At 44.2% G+C, this 23,121-nt stretch overlaps 1 protein-coding gene across 1 annotated transcript in view; it reads left to right on the forward strand.

The window, feature by feature from the left end:
* SCARB2 (scavenger receptor class B member 2) overlaps nt 1–23,121 on the forward strand; it is an 82,021-nt gene that overhangs the window by 1,606 nt on the left and 57,294 nt on the right. The window contains exon 2 of the mRNA XM_075860738.1: nt 2,909–3,066. Coding sequence (XP_075716853.1) covers nt 2,909–3,066 — 158 coding nt within the window. The remainder of the gene's footprint in view (nt 1–2,908; nt 3,067–23,121) is intronic.

Genomic DNA, 23,121 nt, shown 5'->3' on the forward strand with positions numbered 1-23,121 from the left:
ACAGTTGTCATATTATTATGTGCCCCTCCTACTTTCGACGTCGGCAGCGCGTAGCCCATGAAGGAAGTGATGTGTCGTGGGCTGGCTTGGTGGGTATATAAGGTGTAAACCGCATGCCATTGATGTGAGAGGTGAACGTCGGCTATGAAGGTGCGTGAGGGCCGAACGACACGCTACAGTGGAGCAGCACACCGTGATAATCAACCAGGGGGCTACCAGACGTGTGTCTAAGACAGTTCAGCGAGCCCTACTACATATGGGGCTCCGAAGCAGACGGATGGTCACTGCTCCTATGCTAACAAAGGTGCATAGGAAAAAGACTTCAATGTGCACAGCAATATCAGAATTGGACCACCGATGATTGGCAAAGGGTTTACTTCTCCAATGAGTCATGTTTTCTGCTTTATTTCACGGATGGACGTTGGCAAGTCAGGCGAGAAACATCAGAGAACAAACACCCTGCAACCATTGCTGGAAGAACACAAGCTGGTGGCGGCAGTGTTAGGGTCTGGGGAATTTTTTCATGGCATGCTCTGGGCCCACTCATCCACGTAGAAGACACTCTAAACCGATTTTGGTATGAATCCATTGTTGCAGATCACGTTCACCCATACATGCTGTTTGTCTTCCCTGGGGCCGATGGAAACTTCCAGCAAGACAATGTGACATGTCACATGGCTAGAAATGTCCGACAGTGGTTGGAAGAGCATGACCAAGACTTTGCAAGTACTTCCCTGGCCCCCTAATTCACCAGACTTGGACCCAATTGAGCATCTGTGGGACCACCTTGATCGTCTTGTTCGCTCTATGGATCCACCCCCACGCACCCTCCAGCAAATTTGGGATGCACTGCAGTCAGCAAGGCTACAGATACCGGAGACAACCTATGAGTCACTCCCAGCCTGTCAAGCTGCTGCCTGTGCTGCACACGGCGGTTAGGCCTCATGCACACGAACTTATTTTTTCCCTCCCGTAAATACTGTCGGAAATACGGGTCCTTGGTCACATGTATTCGACCCGTATTGCACCAGTATTTACGGACACGTGCCCGTAAATACGGGTCCGGTGTCACCAGTATTCCACCTGTATTTACAGCACATTTTCGCTGCAAAATTACACTGCACTAATCGGCAGCCCCTTCTCTCTATCAGTGCAGGATAGAGAGAGAAGGGGCAGCCCTTTCCGAGGTAAAAGTAAAATAAATTCATACTTACCCGGCCGTTGTCTTGGTGACGCGTCCCTCTCTTGACATCCAGCACAACCTCCCTGGATGATGCGGCAGTCCATGTGACCGCTGCAGCCTGTGATTGGCTGCAGCGTTCACATGGTCTGAAACTTCATCTCTGAAGGCCGTACTGGAGGAAGAAGCAGGGAGTTCTGGGTAAGTATGAATTTTTTTTACACCTTGATTTATATTGTGATCGGAAGTCACTGTCCAGGGTACTGAAAGAGTTACTGCCGATCAGTTAACTCTTTCAGCACCCTGGACAGTGACTATCCACTGACGTCGCCTAGCAACGCTCCCGTAATTACGGGTGCACACACGTAGTCACCCGTAATTACGGGAGCCCCATAGACTTCTATGGGCCTGCACGTGCCGTAATTACGGCCTAAAATAGGACATGTTCTATATTTTTCAACGGCCTGGGCACCTTCCCGTAAGCAATCGTGGAGGTACCCGTGGCCAATAGAAGTCTATGGGCCCGTAATTACGGGCTGTAATTACGGCCCGTGATTACGGGAGTTTTTACGTTCGTGTGCATGGGGCCTTACTCTGGATATTAGATGGTGGTCATAATAATGTGACTTGACTGTGTGTGTATGGGCTATTGCCTAGCAACAGGTGCTGCAGGAAGTGGGTGACCAGACTTAATATTCATGAAAAGTCATATTAAAAGGAACCTGCCAGCAGTTTTGATCCCTATAAAACTGCTGACTGCACTATATAGAGAGCAGTTTAACAATACCTCGGGTGATGATCATGCAGGATGTCCGTTTTCATGTCCACGACGCCACGATCGCAAGTTCATGTTGAGTGCTCTCTGCTGCTCAGCCTCTCCCCTCTGCTCTGTGACAGCTCTAGAGATCTCCTGATTGGATGCTTGAGCTGTCACTCAAAGGAGAGGTGCTGGGCAGCACTTGCAGATGCAGCCCTCCGTCATGACCATCACCCCATGTATGGTTATACTGCTCTCTCTATCCTCTATATAGCACTGACAGCAGTTTTGAGGAGTCAAAACTGCTGACAGATGTCATTTAAAGAGTTGTCCCATGAAGACAACCCCTCTCAAGTCAGCAGCTGCCGTTCTGGCTGACTTGAGTTTACCTTGTTTTGCAAGGATCAGTTTTGCCTGGAGTATTCCTTTAAATTAAATCTAAACTCTAATCTGTTGCTATGATCAACATTTCTACCTTGTCTTTCAGTTTTGATACATGAGTGGCATAAAAAAGGTAGCACCAATCTAAAGTGGCACAATAAAGATTGGATTTCTTCTCAGGGATCCTTGTGACTCCTCCTTTAGTAGCCACATTGGTCCTGTTATGTATTCTGGAAATCTCGACACAGTGCAGATTTGCGGCAGATTTTGCCTGCATTTTGTAAGCCAATACCAGAATTCGTTCCAGGAGAGCAGACCTATAAGGTCTTCCTTTATATATTTCTTCTGTTCAGGTTCCGTTCCTGGTTTCGGCTTAAAAAAATACATGCAAAATCTGCAGCAAACCTGCACTGTGTGAACAAGACATAACTATAGAAAACATCTGACTCAGTTTATGTTGATTCATGTCACAAATTTCAATAAGGATCTTTTATGTCACTGCATATAGGTCATGTTGTTGTATGTTGTCATTTTCTAACAGGGTAGTAACATTTATGATATGTCTGGTAATTCTGTAAATTTTATTCTAGGCTACAGTATTAAAGAATGGGACAGAGGTCTTCAATGATTGGGTCAACCCCTCTCCTCCAATCTACATGCAATTCTATTTTTTTAATGTGACTAACCCATTGGAGGTCCTAGATGGAGAGAAGCCTGTAGTAGATGAAATTGGGCCATATACTTACCGGTAAGTGTGTTAACATCAAACTGCAGAAGGCTGCAGGGTAAATGAGATATGCTTGTTGCAACACACAGAAGATATACAGTACGTTGAATTGATCATGTTACTTCTTTACATATGTTTTCTTAAAGGGGTTTTCCAGTCCCTAAAAATAGACGGCCTATCGCCAGGCACCCCCGACGATCAAGTATTTTAAAGGGGCCGCGACGCTCACATGTGAGCGCTGCTTCCCCTTCATTTCAACCTGCTCGTAACGTGACCTGCCGATACGCTCGTAGCGGCGGTTTACATCATTACAGCCTTCTCCTATTCAACTAAATAGGAGAAGACTGTAAGGCCTCATTTACACGAACGTAATATACGCGCGTGCGACGCGCGTGCTTTGCACGCATGTCGTACGCACCTATATTAGTCAATGGGGCAGTTTAGACGATGCGTGAATTGCGCTCAGCGCGTGTGCGCAGAAAAAAACTCACGACATGTTCTATAATCGTGCGTTTTTCGCGCACTCACGCACCCATTGAAGTCAATGGGTGCGTGAAAACCACGCATGCCGCACGGAAGCACTTCCGTGCGAACTGCGTGATTCGCGCAAGAGCTGTCAAACTCCTGAATGTAAACAGAAAAGCACCACGTGCTTTTCTGTTTACAAACATCCAAACGGAGTGTCAAATTCGAGATGAGCGCACCGAACTTCACCGGGTTCGGCCAAACTCGTTTTGACCGAAACCGGTAAAAAATGTTCGGGTACGCGACGTCAGGAGACAGTCACTGTCCACGGTGCTGAAAGCGTTAAACTGGTTCAGCACCATGGACAGTGCCTTCCGCTCCGAAAATCCATGAACCTGTAAAAAAAAAAAGACGTTCTGACTTACCGATAACTCCGGTCCGACCTCCCGGGATGACAGTTAAGTCCAAGTGACAGCTGCAGCCAATCACAGGCCAAGCACAGGCTGCAGCCAATCACAGGCTGCAGCGGTCTCATGGACTGCGGCGTCATCCTGGGAGGTGGGGCCGGATGACAAGAGAGGGACGCGTCACCAAGGCAACGGCCGGGAGCCCGGACTGGGGGAAGCAGGAAGTTCTTGGTAAGTATGAAAGTCTTTTTTTATTCACAGGTTGGTGTATATTGTGTTCGGCATTCACTGTCGAGGGTGCTGAAAGAGTTACTGCCTATCAGTTAGCTCTTTCAGCACCTTGGACAGTGACGGACGTCGACTAGCCTCATCTCTATGATGGCGGCTGCGCGAAAATCACGCAGCCGCGCATCATACACGGATGACACACGGAGCTGCCAAGTGCCTTTTGCGCGCGCAAAACGCAGCGTTTTTTGCGCGCGCAAAACGCACACGCTCGTGTAAATGAGGCCTAATACTGTGAACCGCCGCTTCAAATGTGTCGAGGATAGACTCTATAGAAAAACAACTCCAAAAATGGGCGTGAAAAACGCGAGCGGCTTAAAAAACGTCTGAAAATAAGGAGCTGTTGTCCCTTGAAAACAGCTCCGTATTTTCAGACGTTTTTGAGTTTGTATGTGCAACATACCCTAATACTGTGAACCGTGGCCCCTGCAAAACAGCTGATTGGTCATCAATTTCTTAGGACTGTAAAACCCCTTAAAATACAGTAGGTTACATGAATTTGTTTTTGTAAGCAGTGACTGGGCAGCAGAGCAAACATGGTCTATCAGCTATAACAGGCCCCTCCTTCTTTTTCACCGCGTCATCTTACCCAAACTGGTAATGCCAGTTGATTGGATTGCTTTTAATCCCTATACAGAGCAGCTGTATCGTTCGCTAAATCCTGTTCCCGTCATGATGTGATAGATTATAGGTGGATTCTGCGTGTCAGAGAAAGACAGATCATAGCGACAGATACAGCTGCTCTGCATAGAGAATACAAAGCAGCTGTATCTGAAAAAGTAAAAATAATTTTTAATAAAAACGATTTATAAAGTTGCACTAATCACACTGACTGACATTTTTAGTAAAAAAAAAAAGGTTTACATAGCCTTTAACACTTAGACCATGTCACCATTTTAAAATCTAGGGAATTAACACAGATGAATAACATGTTGTCATACATTTAACCTTTGCACTCATGATTCACCCTATTTGTATGCCGTTAAACTGATTGTGAAAAGTACTGTTGGTAACGTAGGCACAGAATACTATATTCCACAATATGCTAGTAACAAAGTCTTGTTTGCATTATACCAATAAATTTAGTCCATGTAAATAAAACTAACAGGCACTCTATTAGGCCCAATAGGCATACACTGTTAGCAGACCTAGGGGCCTTTGGTAGGCCCCCGGCTGCCATGGAAACCTCCCCACCTTCTACAAACACTAATATGACGCAGTCGCTATCGACTGCGGCATTTGATGAGTAGCTCTGATCTCAGCTGTCACAGCAGAAGCTAGACTGTCTTTAGACAGCTCGGCGCCAACTGTAACCCGTGCGGGGGTTATGACACAGCACTGTGAAAAGGTGGCGCTGTTGCATAAGTACTCTTAACGACGAGCAACGGATATATCCGCCACAAGCGGTTGCTATTTTCAGCATCGTGACGGATGTATCCGTCGCTCGTATCTCGTGGATACTTGCCAATTTACCGACGAGATCAGTGGCAGGAGAACGGTTGTTATACACAGCAATAGCGACCGCGGCATCTAAGGTATTTGACAGAGGGAGGGGGCTCCCTCCGTCGCTCCATCGGCACAGCCGCCTAATAAAGGCCCCCAGGTCTGCCATCAGTAACTGCCTATTAGGCCATGCCAGAGTTTTACACTGACAGGCAATAATGCTTTGGTATACTAAGTATACGACAGCATTATAACTGCGATCAGAAGATTGCATTGTGAACTCAACTAGTGGGACTAAAAAAAACATTAACAATAGTTAAATAAAGTTTATGAAAAAAAAAAAAGATTAATTAAAAATAAATTAAAACCACTTTTTTGCGTTAAAAAGTGATTTTATTCAGTAAGTAAAAGTGTAAAAAAAAAAATACACATATATGGTTTTGCCGCGATCGTAATGACTCGAACAATAAAGTTAACACATTGATTAAACCGCCGGGTGCACAAAAAGACGCAAATATCAAAATTCCTTTTTTTTCTATCCCCCCCCAAAAATCTAAAGTTAATCAATAAGGGCACAGCCAGACGTGGCGGCGTTTTTCCACTGCAAATGTTGGTGCAGATTTGGGGCAATTACGCAACGAATCTGCACCAAAATTTGCATATTTGACAGGTAATTCAGATGTTGCAGAAATCACATCGGACTTGCCACAGATTTCAGTTTTTGCATTGCAAAGGCTGAAATACGCAGTGAAATTCCGCTTCTTCTTCGCAACAGACAGTGCATGCTGTGGAGGGAAAATTCTGCACCGCAGCCTATGGTCCGCAGCTGAGTTTTCTGCAACGTCTGAACTAACTTTCCTAAAAATTTATAGAAACAAATGTAAAAAACGGCCGCTGGAGAATTCCACTGCGGACTGTCCGCAGCGGAATTCCACAGCAATTCCGCCACGTCGGGCCGTGCCCTAAGTCCCATGTACCCCAAAATAGTATTAATGAAAACGACACTTTGTCCCACAAAAAACAAGCCCACATATGACCACATCGACAGAAAAATAAAAAAGCTACGGCTCTTGAAATGTGGCGTTGCAAAAACAGATATTTTTTGTGCAAAAACATAAACAAACTATACTTAGTATCGCCGCAATCGTACCGACACATAGAATAAATGTAACATGTTATTTACACCATATAGTGAACGGCGTAAATGTAAACGCGAAAAACAATGCTGGAATGGCTGTTTTTTTTTTTAATTCCCTCCCAAAAAAAAGTTAATAAAAGTTAATCAATATACTATGTGCACCCAAAAATGGTGCAATTAAAATATTGAACTCGTCCCGCAAAAAACAAGCCCTCATACAGCTGTGTCGACGGAAAAATATAAAAAGTTATGACTCTTAGAATTGCGACGGTGAAAAAAAACAGTGCTTGTTCATTAATGCGCAAAAAGGCCTGGTCATTAAAGGGTTAATGACTGCTATGAAAAGGCGTATGGTGTGTCATTAAGGGGTTAAAGTCTATGTCCACCTTCGCAAACCAATTTTTTTAATTGCCCAAATGTATTTCAAATAAAAAATGTAACAAGTTTGCAGTAAGGTCTTTATTCAAAGTTTTTTATTGTTGTTTTTTTTTCTGCAACTCCTATGCAGAATTATGCGTCTCCATGGTAACAGACTACAAGCAAACAATGTGTAGTCTGATCCTGAAGTCATACTCCTTATATCTATCTTCTGCTTCTTGCTAACCTACCAAATGTATGTGGGGAACAGATGGAAGGGAGCATGACCACAGGATCAGACTACACAGAGTATGTTTGCTTTCTGTTACTATGGCGATACATAGGTTTTTATAAAAGATGTACAATCAAAACAATAGGAAATTATTAATAAAGACCTAAGTAGCTTCACTTTTCATTTTCTGTGCATTGGATCAGTTACAACCCGCGGAAACATATTCAATCGATCAGATAAAGCATGGGATTTGTTGAACCATTCTGTTGCCAGCTTTAGTCACCCATCTGTCTCTTACCACGTATTGAGTGAGGGCCATAGCGATTGGACGAGGTGTTGCAGTTGAAGGTCCACTCTCTCTTCATGTCTTTGAAACGTTATATCTGCAATTCCTGAAAACAGGCGATAACTGCGTGTAGTGTCTTATAGTGTCTTTTTTATTTTACTATTTATAATCTGTTTCTGGTCTCTAAATTTGTTTGATGTACTGCATGGAGATGTTTTTGTTGAATGTAATTAATTCCTGACTGAAAAAAGGAGTTATTTTTTTCTCCATCCTCCACCGTAGTCTTTCACCCTACACCCAAACATCTCAGGAGTACCTGGCAAGTAGGAACATGCAGTATATCTCCTCAGCACACTTGAACTTCAGAACATGTCTTAACAGGCCAATATATCTATTATATTATGAGTAATTCTGGCGACCGTAATTGGGAAGCAGCCTGCTTATCTCTAATTCTGACTGTAACCCGGAATTGTGTTCAACCCATCTCCAAAAGACGGAAAGAAAGAAAGGGATTGTCTCACGACAGACAACTGATTTAACCTGTAAGCTACTGGCTCTCTCAGACCCCTGTTAAACAGCTGATTTTGGCGAGGGAAGATGGAGGTGGCCACTCATTTCCCTGCAGTGGCCGCCAGACTATTCCAGAGCAAGAACCACTGCTTGTTAGTAGCTTGCATCTCTGGTTCATAGAGAGGGGTCCTGGGTGGGGAACCCCCTCAAGGACGTCCACATACACTAATAGGGCACATGGACAGGGGTTGTCTCATTATTTAAGTACTTTAGATAGATTTGTTAAATGTTTTATGTATCTATTTCTTTATTTGGATCACTAATCTAGAGTTTGGTTAGTAATCCTTAGCTTCAGCTAAGGGGCCTGTTCACAACTGCGTTGGAGGCTCCGTTAGAGGAGACAATAGCCCAGCATGCTTCTCTATTGTTTCCAGTAAAACCAGGGACACCCTGACGTAACCCATTAATGTCAATGGGTTCCGTCAGGTGCCAATGGTGTCCGTGGTGCAACCCGGTATTTTCGTAGTTCTGTTCCTCGGATGGAGCAGAACAATGGAAACCCAGACAAAGGTGTGAACCCAGCCTAAAATTCCTAGGACCCATTTACTTCAGTTGAGCTGAGCTGCTATACCAGACACAAGCCATGGATAGGAGTGGCGTTGTTTCTGGAAGAAAGTAGCCATGTTTTTCTCATCCTGGACAATTGCGCCAGACAACCATGGATGCTTGCATTAAACCCTACATGCCGTAGATCACCATGGATGCTTACCTTAAAGAGGCTCTGTCACCACATTATAAGTGCCCTAACTCCTACATAATGTGATCGGCGCTGTAATGTAGGTGACAGCAGTGGTTTTTATTTTAAAAAACAATCATTTTTGAGCAAGTTATGAGCAATTTTAGATTTATTCTAATTAGTTTCTTAATAGACAACTGGGCGTGTTTTTACTTTTTACCAACTGGGCGTTGTACAGGGGAGTGTATGACGCTGACCAATCAGTGACCAATCAGCGTCATACACTTCTCATTGTTCCAGCCCATTGTTCCAGCGTGATTGTGCAGTGAAAGAAGCTGGGCTGGAACAATGAGAAGTGTATGACATTTAAAAAACTGAGTTGTTGTGGCACTATAGATACAGGCATCAAGGGTAGTAAAATAGCGGGCGACTACGCTATTGCTTCCAGCAAAACAACGGGTCCGGTGCACAAAAGAGGCAAACGGAAACCACGGGCACTGGCTCCGTCACCATTGAAATCAACCTCTGGTTTCCGTCGGTGTCAGTTTGTGTCTGCTCAAGGTCACGTTCTGACGGAAACCTCCTACGGAACGTCAAAACTGGACTCCAACGCAGATGTGAACAGAGCCTAAGAGTAATTAGTTCAGGGTAGTGTAAGTCACTCACTCAGTCCTATGAAATGGACATGTGAGCGGCACGCCTGGAAAAAGCCCTGTCCGTCAGATGCTCTCTTAGAGCATCAGCATCAGTTGCAAAATGATGATGCAAAAATGTATCATTTGCCATCAGGCTTTTTCACGATTTTTACTACAAAACCATCAGTTGTCATTAGTTGTCATCTGTTTTTAGCATCAGTTTTTACCACAATGGTACACAAAATGGTAGTCTAGGCTCTGAAAATGTGCCCCTGTATATAGTGCCACACACCCCCTGTAGATAATACCGCAGTGCCCTCTGTAGATAGTACCACACCCCCCTGTATATATTGCCACACCCCCTGTAGCTAATGCCACAGTGCCCTCTGTATATAGTGCCACACCCCCCCTGTAGATAATGCCACGGTTCCCTCTGTATACAGTGACACGCCCCCCTGTATATAGTGCCACCCCCGGTATATAGTGCCACACATAGTTACATAGTTACATAGTTAGTACGGCTGAAAAAAGACACATGTCCATCAAGTTCAACCAAGGGAAGGGAAAAGGGAAGGAAAAATTTCTACACATAGGAGCTAATATTTTTTTGTTCTAGGAAATTATCTAACCCTTTTTTAAAGCCATCTACTGTCCCTGCTGTGACCAGCTCCTGCGGTAGACTATTCCATAGATTCACAGTTCTCACTGTAAAGAAGCCTTGTCGCCTCTGCAGCTTGAACCTTTTTTTCTCCAGACGGAGGGAGTGCCCCCTTGTTTTTTGAGGGGGTTTTACAAGGAACAGGATTTCACCATATTTTTTGTATGTGCCATTAATATATTTATATAAGTTAATCATGTCCCCCCTTAGTCGTCTTTTTTCAAGGCTAAATAGGTTTAATTCTTTCAATCTTTCCTCATAACTTAAATTCTCCATGCCCCTAATTAGCTTCGTTGCTCTTCTTTGTATTTCTTCCAACTCCAGGGCATCCTTTCTATGAACTGGAGCCCAGAACTGGACTGCATATTCTAGATGAGGCCTCACTAATGCTTTGTAAAGTGGTAATATTACATCCCTGTCCCGCGAGTCCATGCCTCTTTTAATACACGACAATATCCTGCTGGCCTTTGAAGCAGCTGATTGACACTGCATGCTGTTATTGAGTTTATGATTTACAAGTACACCCAGATCCTTCTCAACAAGTGAATCCGCCAGTGTAGCTCCCCCTAGGACATATGATACCTGCAGGTTGTTGGTACCCAGATGCATAACTTTACATTTATCTACATTAAACTTCATCTGCCAAGTGGACGCCCAAACACTTAGTTTGTTTAAATCTGCCTGTAATTCATGAACATCTTCCATAGTCTGAACTATATTGCATAGCTTGGTGTCATCTGCAAAAATAGAAATAGTGCTATTAATCCCATCCTCTATATCATTAATAAATAAGTTGAATAATAGTGGTCCCAGCACTGAACCCTGGGGTACACCACTTATAACCGGTGACCATTCAGAGTAGGAATCATTGACCACAACTCTCTGGATACGGTCCTTGAGCCAATTCTCAATCCAATTACAAACTATATTTTCTAAACCTATAGTCCGTAATTTACCCATTAGGCGTCTATGGGGGACAGTGTCAAATGCCTTTGCAAAGTCCAAAAACACTAAATGCACAGCGGCCCCTCTGTCTAGACTTCTGCTCACCTCTTCATAAAAACAGATTAGGTTAGTTTGACAACTTCTGTCCTTAGTAAAACCGTGCTGGCTGTCACTTATAATGCTATTTATTGTCACATAATCCTGTATATAGTCCCTCAATAGCCCCTCAAACATTTTCCCCACGATGGATGTTAAGCTTACTGGTCTATAATTACCCGGGGAAGACATAGAGCCCTTTTTGAAAATAGGCACCACATTTGCCCTGCGCCAGTCCCTTGGCACTATACCAGTCACTAGAGATTCTCTGAATATTATGAAAAGGGGGACAGAAATAACTGAACTAAGCTCTTTAAGAACTCTAGGGTGTAACCCATCTGGTCCCGGGGCCTTGTGCACATTTATTTTATTTAATTTAGCTTGGACCATCTCTACATTCATCCAATTCAGTATATCAACTGATATATTAACAGCACTGGCACCGGCTACATCAGCTGCTCCTTCTTCAGTTGTATATACAGAGCTAAAGAACCCATTTAGTAACTCTGCCTTCTCTTGATCCCCTGTGATCAACTCCCCATTACCATTATCTAGGGGTCCCACATGTTCAGACCTGGGCTTTTTTGCATTTATATGCTTGAAGAATTTTTTGGGATTTGTTTTACTATCCTTGGCCACCTGCCTTTCATTTTGTATTTTTGCTAATTTTATTACATTTTTACAGATTTTATTAAGCTCCTTATATTTTACAAAGGCTACAGCTGTACCCTCAGATTTGTATTTTTTAAATGCCCTTTTTTTGTCATGTATTGCCCCTTTCACAGAATGTGTAAGCCATGTGGGGTTTAATTTGAGTCGTTTATACTTGTTACCTGTAGGAATAAATTTTGCACTATAATAACTCAAAGTAGATTTGAAAATCTCCCATTTATCATTTGTTCCATTATTTGACATTAGTTCTTCCCAGTCTATATCCTGAATTGCAGCCCTCATCCTGGGGAAATTGGCTTTCTTAAAATTAAATGTTTTTGCCCTCCCAGCCTGCGTTTGTTTTTTACAGTATAGGTAAAATGTAACTATATTATGATCACTGTTACCGAGGTTTTCACGAACATTGACATTCCCAACAAGATCTGCATTATTAGAAATGACCAGATCCAACAGAGCTTCACCTCTAGTCGGGTCTTCCACAAACTGGCCCATAAAATTTTCCTGCAACAGGTTGAGGAAATGTCTCCCCTTTGCAGTTGAAGCCGAACCATGACACCAATTAATATCCCGGAAATTAAAATCTCCCATTATCACTACAGTACCCGCCTGTGCAGCCCGCTCCATCTGTTTATATAGCTGAACTTCCATCTCCTCAGTTATATTGGGGGGTCTATAGATTACACCAAAAGTAATTTTTTCAGTGTTTACCTCCCTTTCTAGTTCCACCCACAAGGTTTCAACCTCCTCACAGTATTCACCCACTATTGTCTCTTTCACACTCGCCTTCATATCATTTCTCACATACAGACATACACCACCACCTTTCCTATTTGTCCTGTCTTTCCGAAAAAGTGTAAAACCCTGTAGATTTACAGCCCAGTCATGTGAAGAGTCCAGCCATGTTTCAGCAACACCAACTATATCTATATTTTCTTCCAGTATCAAGGCCTCCAGCTCCCCCATTTTGCTTGCTAGACTTCTGGCATTTGTGAACATACACTCTAACTTGCCTGTCAGTTTTTCACTTTTATTATCAGAAATGTGATTTGACATTAATCGGTCCTTTTTATTTTCACTGCTGTTTTGTAACGAAAGGATCTCCTTATCCTGTTGTCTAGTCCTCTCCCCACATTCTGTTTCTCCCCCCACCAATATAGTCTGACCCCTCTCTAACCTGGCTACCCCTTTTTTTTCTACATTGACCTCCCTCCTCAGCCCTAGTTTAAATACTCCGCCACCCCAGCTAGAATTCTCTCCCCCAGCACAGCGGACCCCCTTCCATTTAGGTGCAAATCATCTGCAGAATACAGTTTGTACCCCAATGAAAAGTCAGCCCAGTGCTCTAGGAACCCAAATCCTTCTCCTCTACACCAAGACTTTAGCCATGCATTTAACTCCCTGATCTCCCGCTGTCTTTCCTGTGATGCGCATGGCACAGGCAGTATTCCTGAGAATACAACCTTGGAGGTCCTTCCCTTCAGCTTGTAGCCTAGTTCTTTAAAATTATTCTTAAGGCTCCTCCAACTACCATTTATTCTGTCGTTGGTACCGACATGGACCACGACAGCTGGATCATCACCAGCCCCTCCCAGCAATTTGTCTACCCGTTCCACCACATGCCGAACCCTGGCACCAGGGAGACAGCAAACCATTCGGTTGAGGTGGTCTTGGCGACAAATTATTCTATCCGTCTTCCTAATAATATAATGATAATATAGATAATGCCGCAGTGCCCTTTGTATATAATGCCACAGTACCCCCTGTAGATAATGTCACACAGCCCCCTATACAGATAGCGCCACCCAGCTCCCTTGTAGGTAGCGCCACACAGCCCCCTTGTACTTAGCGCCACACAGCCCCCTTGTAGGTAGCGCCACACAGCCCCCTTGTAGGTAGCGCCACACAGCCCCCTTGTAGGTAGCGCCACACAGCCCCCTTGTAGGTAGCGCCATACAGCCCCCTTGTAGGTAGCGCCACACAGCCCCCTTGTAGGTAGCGCCACACAGCCCCCTTGTAGGTAGCGCCACACAGGCCCCTTGTAGGTAGCGCCACACAGGCCCCTTTCTAGGCAGCGCCACACAGCCCACAGTCCTCTTGTAGGTAGCGCCACACAGCCCTTTTGTAGGTAGCACCACACAACACAGCCCCCTTGTAGGTAGCACCACAAAACACAGCCCCTTTGTAGGTAGCGACACACACACCCCTTGAGAAAGCTACGGGCGAAACGCGCGTCGGGGCGCTATCCTACACTGCTGGGTCACATTCCACCTCCCATACATGGGTAAGTGCATACTCTGGAATTACATTTTGGCTCTCTGTGCCATCTGTCTTTAGGCAATAACTACTCACTTTCTAGTCACTATAGACTTTTTTCAGAGTTAGGCATATTGCCTTTTTTTACACAAATTCATACTTTGATACCATTTTCATGTTTATGCACCCCATGTTGGAGTCATATTGAGTCATAGCAACTATGCATACCATCAGGGTTTTCTAATATATATATATATATAGACTCAATATACACTTCTGTGATCCGTTTTAGGACTATTTTTGGATTCTCTGTCTATGTCATTTTATGTATTTTATTCTTGTTCTTCAATAAAGATATTTAGTTTCATACATTGATATATATGGACTCTGTTTCTCCGGTTTATTATATATTGTTAGAGTCTTTATCTCTAATTTTCCATATGGGTGGTTGAGTGCCTCTCCCACCTTTATATGCATTTGTCCTGTGAGACATCCTGTCTAAACAGCCCCCTTGTAGGTAGCGCCACACAGCCCCCTTGTAGGTAGTGCCACACAGTCCCCTTGAAGGTAGTGCCCCACAGTCCCCTTGAAGGTAGTGCCACACAGCCCCCATGTAGATAGCACCCCCTCCCCCTTCCTGTAGATAGCGCCACTGTAGCTCCCCGAAGGAGCGAAATCCCCCTTTGGTCGGGGATTCTGCTCCTGGAGCGCTCCCCTTTATGTCTCTGTCCATATATGGACAGTGACATCAGGGGCAACTCCTGAAGCGGAATCCCCATACACAGCGTTGTCGAAACTATGACCGGGGAATCCACTCGAGGAGAAGTCCCTGTCGTCTGGGTCCATTTATGGACAGTGACATCAAAGGCTTATCTTGGAGTGGAATCCCCGGTCACAGAGTCGGCAACGCAGTGGATGGGGATTCCGCTTCAGGAGTTTCCCCTGATGTCACTGTCCATATGTGGACAGAGACATTAAGCGGAGAGCCCCAGGAGCGGAATCTCCGGCCACACGTGGATTCCGCTCCTTCAGGGAGCTACAGTGGCGCTAGTAGATAGCAGAGCAGGGAGATACCTCCCTGCTCTGCTATAGTGGCATCGGTACCGCTGTAGCAGCCGCAGCGGCTGCTAGTGGCGCCGCCGGCCATGGGGGGTCCCGTCCCCCGTCCCGACGGGCGCCCTTATGCCCAGTGTCACCGCTAGCAGCCGCTATGGCTGCTACTGCGACAGCGACGCCACTGAGTGAAGAAGCGGCCAAGCGGAAAGGCGACTGCTGAGTCGCCGGGCCCGGGCGCTGCTAAAACAAGCAGGGGAAGGGAGCTAGCGCAGCGCCCCCTTCCACCTGCTGGGGTGATGCTCCATGTACAATAGCACAGGTCGCACACCCCTAAGGCCGGCCCTGGGTGGGAGGGTAGTCGTCAGGGTCTCCGCCTGGAGCGGAATCCCCGGCAATGCTATGACCGGGGATTCCGCTCCTAGCTCACATCCACCTTCCCGCCGGGTGCTGCCGGAAGGTCGATGCGGCAGCACCCGGCGTTCATCCGCCCACCGTTAAAATAGATAGGATACGGCGCCGGACCTCCCTGGGAGCCGGAACCAAAAACCGCTGCAGGTAACGTTTTTAGATCCGGCTCTCAGGGAGGTCCGGTGCCACAACTGATGTCCTATGGGATCCGTTCTAGCATCACTTTTCCTCCGGCTTTTCTTCAAAGCGCTGGAGGTAAACTGAAGCGGACGCCGGACATATGTGAACGGCCCCTTAGGCTTTATTTAGATGAACGAGTGTAAACCCGGACGTGAAAAACTGCCTTTTTTCACATCTGAGTCGGACCAGTGCAGAACCCGTTTTCACGGATTCTTCATAGACTCGAGCCTGTTGAGGGATTCGTGAAAATGGACAAAAATAGGACATGTCGTATGGGCCCTTCACATGGTCCGTTAAAACAATGGCCGTGTAAACAGACCCATAGAAATACATGTAGCTGTGGGACGGCCATTAAAAAAACGTCTGCCACACTGCCGATATTTACGTTCATCTGAATAAGCCCTTAGGCCTAAGTTCAGACGAGTTGCTTGTCAGGCAGAAAAAAAAACCTGCTTCAAACCTTCCTTCCGGATTTTTTAGGCAGATTTAGAAATGAGATTTTTTTGAGTGCATTTTTTTTTTTAGGCTTTTTTTGGGCTTTTTTTTTTTTTCATTTAGCAAATGTAAAAACCACAGGCATTTTTCACGGCCAGAGCCGGCCATAGGGGAGTGCAGCCTATTTACAGAGAAGGATTTATATATAGTAGTTTTGTTTTTAGGGAAATTTTTATTGCCATTTTGTATTTATGCTATCAATCACTTTATTACAAACAGATATATTTATTTAAATGCTTTTCCAGTTTTGTGTAAATGTTGTGTTTCAATTTCAAGGCCTCTCCATGCTGTCGGTAATGTTAACAGTCTTGTTTACATCCAGAGGCTGAAAAACCTGTACAGACTGGATACATCTCTCAGCTGAGTTTACCTTCTTTGGATTGTCGCAATCCCCTGTGCTCTGGGCTCATACAATTGACCTGCACGGATACATTGTAGCAAATAACCAGGGCAGGAGTGATTGGTGCTACTGATGTAGTTTGCATACAGAGGATTGGCAAGTCTGGATGCAATTGTAGCAAAAGCTCAGCTTAGCTTACTCTATTTTATTTATCATTTCTGTTGTGCTGTGAGGTTTACTGTCTCTTTAGAATCAGGGTATGTGCACACGTAGTGTTTTAAGCCAATTTTCGGGCCGTAAAATCGGAAGCAGAACGCCTACAAACATCTGCCCATTAATTTCTGCGTTTTGTTTCTGACAAAGTGTTTTTTAAACAGCCGCGTAAGAAAACGCCCGCGAAAAAGAAGTGCATGTCACTTCTTGAGCCGTTTTTGGAGCCGTTTTTCATTGACACTATAGAAAAACAGCTCCAAAAATGTCCGTTAAAAACGCGAGTTGCTAAGAAAACGTCTGAAAATCAGGAGCTGTTTTCCCTTGAAAGCAGGTATGTATTTTCAGACGTTTTTTTGCTAAGCGTGCGAACATACCCTCAAACTTTTTGATCCAGTTTTGTAAGGACTAATTATAATCCTATTTTTGATACATTTTTATACTGTCTCCAGGGAGTTTAGGTTCACTATATAGGACTATTGGCCATCAAAATAACCTCATTACCAAGTCATGGGAGATGAGTATAAAGGCTTCGTTCACATCTGCGTCAGGGCTCTATTCCGACGTTCTGGAGCTTTCCGTCAGAATAGAGCCCTGACTGACACAAATGGAAACCGTAGGTTTCAATGGTGACGGATCCGGTACCAATGGTTTCTGTTTCTACGTTGTGCGAGGGTTCCGTCGTTTTGATGGAATCAATAGCGTAGTCAAAGCTATGGAACCTTTGGTTTCCGTTTGTGCCAGTAAGGGCTCCGTTCCGACGGAAAGCTCCAACGGAATGTCGGAACGGAGCCCTGACGCAGATGTGAATGAAGCCTTACCAGACACTTCTGGTATCACTTATCGCAGGAGTAACCATAAAATCAGACAGGAAAATTCCAATCTGTCTGAATTTTGTTTATCCTGATAACAACCATTGTGAGAAGGTTTGGCACTGGGGTTTATGGGATTTGGCACCCCATAAACTTTACATTCCTGCAAAAAATAAAGTTTATGGGCAGTTTATGGCATTCTGTGCTTGGTTTATATAGCACCTGTCCTCATGAGACTGGTAGCAGACACCACATAAGAGAAAATACACCCATCTGTCATATGCTCCTAGCATGTATATTATATGAGATTCCATAAATATTAATAATGTAACCGAGTACTAAAAGGGATAAAAATATTTGGATGCACACGTGCAGTTTTGAGCTGCATACAGGAGTGGGTTTACGAAGAAGGAAAAGTATAAAGGAAAGACTGATATGTATCGTCTCTTTTGCATCCACTCCTGTGTTTGGCTCAAAAAACGGCATCAAAAAGTACATAAAAAACAGCATGTGTAAATCCGGCCTAAAAGTTAAGATACACCCCCGGCAACTGCTTATCTCCTTACAGTTCCTGCAGAACAGACCTTAAAGGGGTATTCCGGTTGTAACAAGTTATCACCTATCCACTGGTTTGCGATAATTGTTAGATCAGTGGGAGTCTGCCCACTGGGATCCTCACCAATTGCCAGGGTTTCCCGGGGTTCCGTGTTTCCCATTTCCTACAGCAGCAAGAGCTTGCTGGGAGGAGTTGAATGAAGCGGCGGCCAACCATGCACCCTGCTGCTCCATTCAAATGCTTTGGGCACTGAAGAAAATTGTTGAGCGATGACCTCACCAGTTTCGGACACTGCCATTGATTTTGTAGGGGGTGTCAGGTCGCATGCTTGACCGCCGCTCCATTCAATTCCTCCCGGAAAGCGGTCATGCTGCTAGTGGTTACGAGGGACATGGAACTGGCAATCGGTGGGGGCCCCAGCAGTCAAACTCCACCTCCAGTCCAATGGATAGGTGAGAACTTGTTACAAAAGGTATAGCAAGGAATAAGTTTTGGTTAAAGTATTAGGAATAAATAGGAATAAGTTTTGGTTAAATTATTCTTACATTACTACACATATTGTTACTGATCAGAATTTGTACCAGTGATAATGAAAAAAGAAACATTAACATAAAAGTAAAAACATCAAAATTAATGCACAGATAATATGTAAATGTTATGTATGGTTCCTTTTGAATAATTAATAAAATGTATATTTATGTGCACCATGGAGAGGCATGGTGCACATAAATATAAATTGTATTCATTATTCAAAAGGAACCATACATAACATTTACAAAATAACAAAAAATCTTTAATGCTATAATATTTGTAACAATTTTCAAGAAGTATTTTTTTCAATGTTTTTCCTCTAATATCCCTTTCAAATGCTGGGAATTTTTTTTATTAGTACATAGCAACTATACAACTGGCTAATAAAGGGGTGTCCTGAGATGTTGACGTCATATGCTGTAATATGGCATACGAACAGGAGTTGTCGTACTGATACAACAGCTTTTAGGGTATGTTCACACGGTTAACAAAATACGGCTGAAAATACAGAGCTGTTTTCAAGGGAAAACCGCTCCTGATTTTCAGCCGTTTTTTATTCACGGCCGTTTTTGGAGCTGTTTTTCTATTGATATCAATGGGCAGATGTTTGTAGGCGTTCTGCTTCCGATTTTTCTGCCGTTTTTCAAAAAGTTTACGGCCCGAAAAACGGCTAAAAATAGCCTGTGTGAACATACCCTTAGAAAGGACCTGTCAGCTCTCCAGACATGTCTGTTTTAGTAAGTACTCATATTTCCCATGAAATAACAATTCTAGAGTATCTTTTCTTAGAACTCTGGATTGTGCCATTCCTCTTTTATTCCTCCTGGAAATATATGAATAAATTGATAACTAGGTGTTGCTATTCCCCTTGACATGTCCCTACACACTCTGACATTGTCCAGTCACTGCTGATAGTGACATACTTTGTAGGGACATATCCTATTGACCAGGGGAATGGAAACACCCAGTTGTCAATGTATTCATTCATTTCCATTCATCATTGGGTCCATAAGGATTTTGCATGCTGCCTAGAACAGAGCCTAAATCAGACTGACAGGTCCTGCTTAAGATACCATGCCCTAACAAACAGATTCACAGAGAAGGCTTATGTGGCAGCTAATCCTTGACTGTCAGTCCTTTTGGGGGTAGTGACAGTGGGTGAACCAGTGTGCTGTAGTTTCCTACTTCGTGACAGTGTGCAGTAAATAAATCATAAGACCTATTTACAGAGTAATCAGCTTTCTAGAGTTTCATTCAAGGTTCCCTTTAAGTGGTGTAGTTAGTCACTGAATTGATGCAAACACCCAAAGTATAGATGGACAAATTCTGTAGCCATGGAGGTTACAAGGAAGTTGTTCTTTCCTCTCAGCAGATGCCAAGAAGAATCGCCAACGCTTGAGATTTATCTGTATTCAGGAAGTATTTTTCAGCAGAGTACAAAATATCCCTCTTAGCATTTTTGAGCAGTATATAATTTCCAGCAATTCAAATGAATAGAAAATAGGCTGAACCATGTTTAGGGCGACCTTTGTTAAAGGGAATGTGTCGCTAGAGTTAATTTTTTTTTTTCAGTTAAACAATTGGTACTTAAGTGATTACACATTGTTTTAATTTTTTAAATTTTTTCACAAGTCAGGAAATATTATAAATTAGATCCTAATTTATAACATTTCCATGTGCTGGCCACTAGAGGGAGCAGTTCCCAAAATTGCAGCATGGTCACTGTGGTAAAGCAACCTCATTGATTTATGCTGCAAATTTGGGGTGGACACACTCTCCTCTAGTGTCCTCACACAATCCCCCCTCCCTTCTTCTGGCTAGTGCCAGGAGAAGGAAGGGTTTGAATATTCAAACCTCCTACACTGAGTGCCGCCATTTTCTGAGCGACTGCACAGTGAAGGAGGATTAGATACAGTGCTCAGCAGACAGTATAACGCAAACATACACGAACATAATACACACATCACATACACAAACATAACTTACATGCTCCTGCCGCCGCCTCCGCTGGTCTACGCTCCTATTCCTTGCGCCTTTGCTTAGTTGAACATATGGCCGGAAGCCGCGGCCGGAAGTCGTCATCTTACTGTCCGGCAGCGGCTTCTGTTCCACATGAAAATGCCGCCGGATTTCGCTCTACGAACGAGCTTCGTTTTGGTCTGTGAGGGAGCGGCGCATGCACACAGACGGCGTGCGCTTCTGAGAATGGAACGGCTCCCGTTTGCATTCTCTATGGAGTTGTATGTGCCGTATAGCATCTCTGTATGTGTCGTTAATCGACACATACAGAGATGAAAAAAAAATGGCAGCCCCCATAGAGAAGTAAAAGTTTGAATACAGTAAAAAGTAGAAAGTCACAACACTAATAAATTAAATTTGGGTTTATACTTTATTAAAAACAATATGATAAAAATAAAAAAAATCATGACACCTTCCCTTTAAGGCCTGTTACTGGTCCCCCACCTTGATGCATCCTCGTGCAGTACAAACCAGAGCAGGATCAGTTGTAGAGGGTAATTCTGAGCAGGTTATCCTGCATATTTATACAGCATTAAAATGGTGTGACTTATTTTGGAGGTTTGCTACATAAATATTAATAATAATCTTTATTATTGAGGGACTATGCTATTAGCAAACTGTGTGCCCGCCATCTTGACCACACTATGATTTCACACTACTGTGATCTTCTCATTCTCCATTATCCAGATCGGTGGGAGTCCCACCTGCTGCATTCACACTTTGACTTATATGACATGTTAGTGTAAGAAGAGAATACATTAGCCCCCTACCCACCCACCCACCTATCAATAGAGACAACATTTTTTTAGATTTCTGAGTCTTTTACTGTGACTTTCAATCCTTCTCATTTGAAGGATTCCCTAACAATAGGCTGCTCACAGGGTGTCTGACTGCTCAGATCCCCAATAATCAACTGTAAGGCTTCGTTCACATGTGTTAAGGTTTTCCGTTGTTCTACTTCGTCATAGGAGCATAACAACAAAAAAAAACGGAATCACAGGATCCATCACATCACGGACACCAACGGCACCCAACAGAACCCATTGACTTGGTTCACTCGAGTTTCCGTCATGGTGTCCGTAGTTTTATCGGAAAAAAATAGCGCAACAAACTCCGCTGTTTTGGACATAACGAAACCTCCGACGCAGATATGAACAGAGCCTAAACTTTGGCTATTAAAGGGGTAGCCCCAACTTATTACTGATTTACTTTTGCAGGCTCAATGTCAGGCACCTTCAGAGAAACCCGTCCAACGGTTTTCTTGGCCATTTATCGCATATACACAATTATCGCATATACACAGGCTATGCCATAAACATCTGATTGATGTAAGTCCCAGCTCTGGGACCTGCACATATATCGAGGACGGAGCTCAGGTGACCCCCATATTGCCTGGTGCGGGGGCCCGAGTATTCTAGATGGGGACTAGTGGAGAGAGGGCTGTGCATACGCACGGCTCTCTCCATTATGTTCAATGGAAGTTACGAAAACAACCGAGCAAGCGCTGGTCATCCGTCCTTGTAACTCCCATACAACAGAATGGCACCCTCTCCACTAGTCTCAACCTGGAATCGGAAGCTTGCATCCACTGCAGCAGGTGAAACGGGGGTCGGATGAACCCAATTCTCGAAATAGGAATATGCTAAATGTCTAAGTTGGGAATACCCCTTAAACTCAGAGTTACTGCCTTACCCAAATTACGTGATTTCTATAAATCTTTGAGACTATACACTGCGGGGAAAGTCTGTGCCCTGTAGAGAAATAACAGGCTCAAGCTGACTGTGTAGATTCATGACAAATCAGATACTACTGTAGCTACTATATTCACATGACAGGGATTCTCCGCCGTGTGACGGACGTTTTTTGAACGGCCGTCACACGGCAGCAGTAAGAACAATAGACCCCAAATGGGTCTATTCACACGGCCGATTTTTTTTACGGAATCGTAATGTCAAAAAGTGGAGCATGCCCTATTGATGTGATCGGCGTGACGGCTGTGATTTCTGCCGCTCCTTAGCTCTCTTCTCCTTCTCAAAGTGCGAAGTGCATGTGAGGAGGAGGAGGAGGGTATTTTTTTTCTCCCTGTAGGAGCGGAATCCTCAATCCCCGGCCACAGTGTTGCCGAAGCTGTGGCCGGAGATTCCGCTCCAGGAGTAGTCCCTAACTTCACTGTATATATATGGACAGTCACGTCAGGGACTTCTCCTGGCGCGGTCCTCTACTCCTGAAACGTAGTCCCTGGCGCTGTGGCCGGTGTTTCTGCTCCAGGAGAAGTACCTGACTTCACTGTCCATATATGGACACCGTGACGTCAGGGACTTCTGAAGCGGAATCCCCGGCACTGTGGCCAG

Source organism: Rhinoderma darwinii, chromosome 1 (assembly GCF_050947455.1).
Source record: "Rhinoderma darwinii isolate aRhiDar2 chromosome 1, aRhiDar2.hap1, whole genome shotgun sequence".
Taxonomy (NCBI): Eukaryota; Metazoa; Chordata; class Amphibia; order Anura; family Rhinodermatidae; genus Rhinoderma; species Rhinoderma darwinii.